The following is a 6,258-nucleotide window of genomic DNA, read 5'->3' as shown; positions in this document are numbered from 1 at the left end:
GTTGAAGGACTGATTTACAGATCAGGGTCGTAAGAGTAGATATTTATTGCATGCAGAGGCTTCACACAGCCTCGGCAACACTCGAGTCTGCAAGTATTCATAGTTGTTCAAGTACGTTTATTGAGACAATAAAATAATCTCAAAGGGATAGAGTAGCTTAGGCTTTTTCTACCCTCGTAATTAAGGTACGTGCAACGCCAGGATTCCCATCCACCAAACTCGGTACTCAAGAGGAATGATCACAGATGACATAAGCTGAGGGCAACATGACTCCATGCTTACTCCTAAAGTAGTGAACGCTTAGTACATCTCATCCTTAGACTAGAACCCCCCGCCCCCCTGGGGGGCCTCATCCTCTTGTAGGAAGTGCTCATGGAGGATAGGTTATTAAGACGGGTAATTAAGAAAAACAAGAATAGCTATTTTTGGTTCATCTTTATTGATTTACTACTTATTAATTGTTTAACGTAACAATGATATATAAAATAGTTGTCTAGTAAAACTGCCATAGAATAATGGCAACAACGAAAGACGGAAATCAAGATAATATTTATTACAATTATTGCTATTATTATCACCATTATTATTAATATGAGAGATACATGTAATGTTGTGTGTTGTGTGTGTCAGGTGAGTGTGATGTACGAGGACCTGGAGCCCCTGAGTCAGGCCACACTACAGCAGGCGTCCCTCACCATCCTGGCCTCCGTCACCCTCCCGTCTGGCGCCACCACCACCCTCCCAGAGGTACTACACACTACCACACAACTCAAATTATATTGGTCTGTGCCAGTGGTAGACAACACTACAGTAGGCCTACTGGCCAGTGGTAGACAACACTTCAGTAGACCTACTGGCCAGTGGTAGACAACACTACAGTAGACCTACTGGCCAGTGCTAGTCAACGCTACAGTAGGCCTACTGGCCAGTGCTAGTCAACGCTACAGTAGGCCTACTGGCCAGTGCTAGAGAACGCTACAGTAGGCTTATTGGCCAGTGCTAGTCAACGCTACAGTAGGCCTACTGGCCAGTGCTAGACAACACTACAGTAGGCCTACTGTAGTGTTGTCTAGCACTGGCCAGTAGGCCTACTGTAGTTTTTTTTCTACCCCACACGTGGCCACACATTTACAATGCTAACCAGCATATATACATTTTCTTCTGTCCTCCATGGACAGGGTTAGAGATGTGTTAAACATATAGTTCAAGGGTTTATTGAACAATCAACCACAGAAGGTGATTCGGTGCTTTTAAAATACTAAGCTAACCTACATACGTAAATACATAGATACAGATTTACGTATGCCCTACATAGTGTTCGATGTGTCATTAATGTGCATTTACAAAGGTGGCATACTGTAGTGGCAGGTGCTAGTCAACAGTAGTACAATACAATGATAATATAGGTTAAAGAGTCAGTAGGTGAGCCTGACAGGGTAGATGGGGGGAGGGGGGGAAAGGTGATGACACGATACAAAATATATTTAAAAAATCGTTATAATTGTTGTATGTGATTGTGACGGTTGGCGCAGATCGCGGTGCGGCCGCAGGAGGCAGCGGGACTCCAGCCGCAGCTGCGGGAGGAGTGGTTCAACCGCAACTCCTCCCGTGCAGACATGGCGCGTCTCCTCCACTCCTTCGCTCACCACACAGCCTTCGCCAGGTTCAGGAAGGAAGGCATCCTGCAGTAAGTGCCTCTCGCCTCCTCTCTGCTGTCTCTGGGCTCTGCCACAGGATAATATTCCTCGACATGCCTTCCGGTGCGCGCTGTTCCCTCTCCCTCAGCGTCAGCCGGGAGAAGTTCACGTTGCATATATTCCCTCCTTCCCCCCCCGTCCCTCTGGCTAAAATGTCAAGGTGGGCTTAAAGCCCGTGTGGTTCACTGTAGGGGCTGGGTGGTGCTTGTGGTTCACTGTAGGTGCTGGGTGGTGCTTGTGGTTCACTGTAGGGGCTGGGTGGTGCTTGTGGTTCACTGTAGGGGCTGGGTGGTGCTTGTGGTTCACTGTAGGGGCTGGGTGGTGCTTGTGGTTCACTGTAGGGGCTGGGTGGTGCTTGTGGTTCACTGTAGGTGCTGGGTGGTGCTTGTGGTTCACTGTAGGGGCTGGGTGGTGCTTGTGGTTCACTGTAGGGGCTGGGTGATGCTTGTGGTTCACTGTAGGGGCTGGGTGGTGCTTGTGGTTCACTGTAGGTGCTGGGTGGTGCTTGTGGTTCACTGTAGGGGCTGGGTGGTGCTTGTGGTTCACTGTAGGGGCTGGGTGGTGCTTGTGGTTCACTGTAGGTTCTGGGTGGTGCTTGTGGTTCACTGTAGGTGCTGGGTGGTGCTTGTGGTTCACTGTAGGGGCTGGGTGGTGCTTGTGGTTCACTGTAGGGGCTGGGTGGTGCTTGTGGTTCACTGTAGGTGCTGGGTGGTGCTTGTGGTTCACTGTAGGTGCTGGGTGGTGCTTGTGGTTCACTACAGATGTTTCACTCTGCAGGTTCACGTTGGACATACCGGAAGGAGCGGGGGAACTAGAGATGAGAGCCGTGTACCGGGACGAGGCCGGTACAGCGTCAGCCAGCATGCGGGGTGTCCCTGTACACTCCCCGAAGGCCCGGTACCTCCACCTCACCACCAGCACCGACCTCGCCACCGTCGGCGATTTTGCCATCTTCCAAGTCAGGGCCAACTTCCGGGTGGATAAATTCCAGTACCTGGTGAGTGGTGTGTCCTTGTGTGGTGAGTGGTGTGGCCTCGCCAGTGGTGTGTGGTGTGGCCTCGCCAGTGGTGTGTAGTGTGACCTGATGAGAGGTGTATCCTGGTGATAAATAGTGGGTGGTGTGACCTGGGGACTGGTGCAGGATGATGGTAGTGTGACCTGGTGGATGGGGGAGTAGTATGACCTGGTGGATGGGGGTAGTGTGACCTGGTGGATGGGGATATTATCCAGCTGAAGTTAATGATGAAGATGTTTGGTAAATATAATTTAAATTATTTATTGACCATAAAAGTTCCTTATAAAGAAGTGGTGAGGTCAAGGGCGCCCTTGAGCGGTCTATGGGGCGAGTCAGGGCTCAATGTCAAGTCAATTGGCTTGTCGTAAGGCCTTTAAAGTTTCAAATAAGATATAGCCAAGATACTCATTAACGTCCGGGAGATTTTCTGCAAGAATAATTCAAAAGAAATTGCAGCATTTTTGTCACGTTCTTTGATGGCTTATATAGAGTTCATCTGTGTTTTGTGTATGTCTGCGTTCATTGTCAGCCCGCTCTCATTATCTCACAAGCGTCTAAGTGAAGTGTTCTGGACTAACCAAAATTATGCGAACCTAACCAAATCCACCACATTTTCTTTCCTAGGCCGGAGGAACTTTATTCGTGAACACGTACAGAAGGTACGTGAAGGTACACAACGCCTTAAATTACACAAGAATATATATAAATCTGCTTAATATAATGTTGGGTCTGAATGTAAAACGTGAATAAAATATAATATTACTCATTTTATAAGAAAATAAGATAAAGGTTGTAGCGTGGGGGGGGGGGGGGGAGCGAGGGGAAGGTAATAAAGGCCTTGACTGCCTGGTGAACTTTTACATGCCTCACCCAACCAACTTTGGTCTTATTTCAATATAACATAAGTTTTTTTCTGAGTAAAAATGAAGTACAGTATATATTTTTGATGTTCTCCATTCAGCACCAACATTATAGTAAGCAGATGAGATATAATTATTGTTGTGTAATTTAAAGAGGCTTTGGCCAAGTCTATGGACCTCGTATAAACTAATTCACTAAGTTCTGCCTAATGCACTTGAGTTTTGACCCTAATGCACTTGAGGTTAAACTGTAATGCACTCGGGTTGATGGTAGGAGAGTGTGGAGGCTGAGTGTGAGGACGGGTGAGAGTTGCGCAACACTGACGGGTTCTTAGCATGAGGTCCTCGGGCGTCAGCTGTAAGGGATGGGTGTTGCAGGTGGTGGCGAAGGGGACGGTGGTGCACTCTGCCACGGAGGAGGTGTGGTGGGCGGGCACGGAGGGCGTCACCACCCTGAGTGTGGCCGTGTCCAGAGAGATGGCTCCTCGCTTCACCCTGGTGGTGGTGCACGTGGCCCCGGACGCTGAGGTGCTGGTCGACACCATCCACGTCTCCGTCAGCCTGCACCACACCATGAAGGTTAGTCACCCTCTCTTGACAACACCCGAGGTCTACACCCCCTCATAACACCCGCGGCCTACATCCTCTCATGACAACACCCGCGGCCTACACCCTCTCATAACACCCGCGGCCTACACCCTCTCATGACAACACCCGCGGCCTACACCCTCTCATGACAACACCCGCGGCCTACACCCTCTCATGACAACACCCGCGGCCTACACCCTCTCATGACAACACCCGCGGCCTACACCCTCTCATGACAACACCCGCGGCCTACACCCTCTCATGACAACACCCGCGGCCTACACCCTCTCATGACAACACCCGCGGCCTACACCCTCTCATGACAACACCCGCGGCCTACACCCTCTCATGACAACACCCGCGGCCTACACCCTCTCATGACAACACCCGCGGCCTACACCCTCTCATGACAACACCCGCGGCCTACACCCTCTCATGACAACACCCGCGGCCTACACCCTCTCATGACAACACCCGCGGCCTACACCCTCTCATGACAACACCCGCGGCCTACACCCTCTCATGACAACACCCGCGGCCTACACCCTCTCATGACAACACCCGCGGCCTACACCCTCTCATGACAGCACCCGCGGCCTACACCCTCTCATGACAGCACCCGCGGCCTACACCCTCTCATGACAGCACCCGCGGCCTACACCCTCTCATGACAACACCCGTGGCCTACACCCCCTCATCAACACCTCATGACAACACTTTGACCTGATTGCAAGCATTTATTAAATGTAGCCATGTATTTATATTGCTCTTTATTCCAGTAAGAAGATGATGTAAGTATATTATGAACAACAAAGGTCCCAGGACACACCCTTGCAGGACGCTGCATATGACTGTTCTCAACTGAGATTGAGAATATTCCACTCCGTCTATACTAACCCAGTTTTCTGTTCAACTATCCCTACTCCAGTGTAACATATCCCACACTGATGTTATATACAGAAGGTTTTCAAGTGGTGCCAATGGTCGGGGTAAACACATCATACGTGTTAGCCCTCTTGGCCTTTGTACAGAACCTCTCTCATTGGTATAGTCCCCGTCGCGCAGTGGTAATGAACTCGCCCGGGATTCGTGAACCCTTTGGACTGGGTTCGTATCCTGGCCGGGAATGGATTGACTGGGCGCCAATCCTTAGCTGTAGTCTCTGTTCAGCTTGCAGCGAATGGGTACCTGGTTGTTAAACAATTTGGCGCATTGTATTCCAGGGAAAAATTAGGATTAAGGCCTTGTCCGAAGTGCTATGCGTGCTAGTGGCTGTACAGCGATGTTAGAGCTCTTGTATATAAATAAATAAATAAATAAATAAAAAACGTTTTTTTTATCTAACTCGTATTCGTAACGAGTTACGAATCATTGGTAATGATGATTACCAATGATTACCGGTCATTGATAATGATGATTGAACTTGCCACAGCTGACTTAAGAGGCTACGACTCACCATAAGCCAACTCCCGTAACCCCCCCCCCGACCCAACCTCGGGGTTACACGAGTTGATTGATTCGTGAAGGACATGATGAGGGATGACTCTTGAATAAACCTATTACAAGACCACTATTGAACAGACCTGCTGCAAGACGAGAGTAACGCACACATTATAAGTGGAAGTGTTTTGTTGAGAGTGCGCCTTAGTCAGCACAGTTTGCTTGATCAAGGCACTGTCCGCCACAGGACCCCCCCCCCCTACATACCTCTCCCATAACACTACTGATATAATCACACGGATCACTACGCGTTCACTTACTGGCTATTCATGTAGGTGCCACCTCTCAGGTGGCTTAATCTTTATCAGTCAGTACACATTCAGTTACAGCCCCGCTACTGTACCAGGTAAGTCCACAACGGGCTCACCATAGCCCGTGCTACTTACAACTTTTTGTTCCCAGTAACTGAATCAAAAACAATAGTAGTAGGCGTCCTCTGCGATACAGGTGGTCGTGGTTGAGGTCCACCAGAGGCCGGGGCCGTCAGCCACAACCCCTCATAAGGACCATATAAAACAACACATGATGGTACAGCACACGACCACCTCGCCCACACGACGGTAGCGCTGGTGGGGGATGTGTTGTGCAGGAAGGACAT

At 49.7% G+C, this 6,258-nt stretch overlaps 1 protein-coding gene across 1 annotated transcript in view; it reads left to right on the top strand.

Moving 5' to 3' along the window:
* Positions 1-6,258, top strand: part of LOC123772111 (CD109 antigen) — an 82,510-nt gene that overhangs the window by 42,926 nt on the left and 33,326 nt on the right. The window contains exons 11-14 of the mRNA XM_069324652.1: positions 631-747; positions 1,533-1,687; positions 2,475-2,694; positions 3,951-4,151. Coding sequence (XP_069180753.1) covers positions 631-747; positions 1,533-1,687; positions 2,475-2,694; positions 3,951-4,151 — 693 coding nt within the window. The remainder of the gene's footprint in view (positions 1-630; positions 748-1,532; positions 1,688-2,474; positions 2,695-3,950; positions 4,152-6,258) is intronic.

Source organism: Procambarus clarkii, chromosome 14, assembly GCF_040958095.1.
Source record: "Procambarus clarkii isolate CNS0578487 chromosome 14, FALCON_Pclarkii_2.0, whole genome shotgun sequence".
Lineage (NCBI taxonomy): Eukaryota > Metazoa > Arthropoda > Malacostraca > Decapoda > Cambaridae > Procambarus > Procambarus clarkii.
Note: the sequence above shows the minus strand (reverse complement) of the source record. Positions and strands in the feature narration are given on the sequence as shown.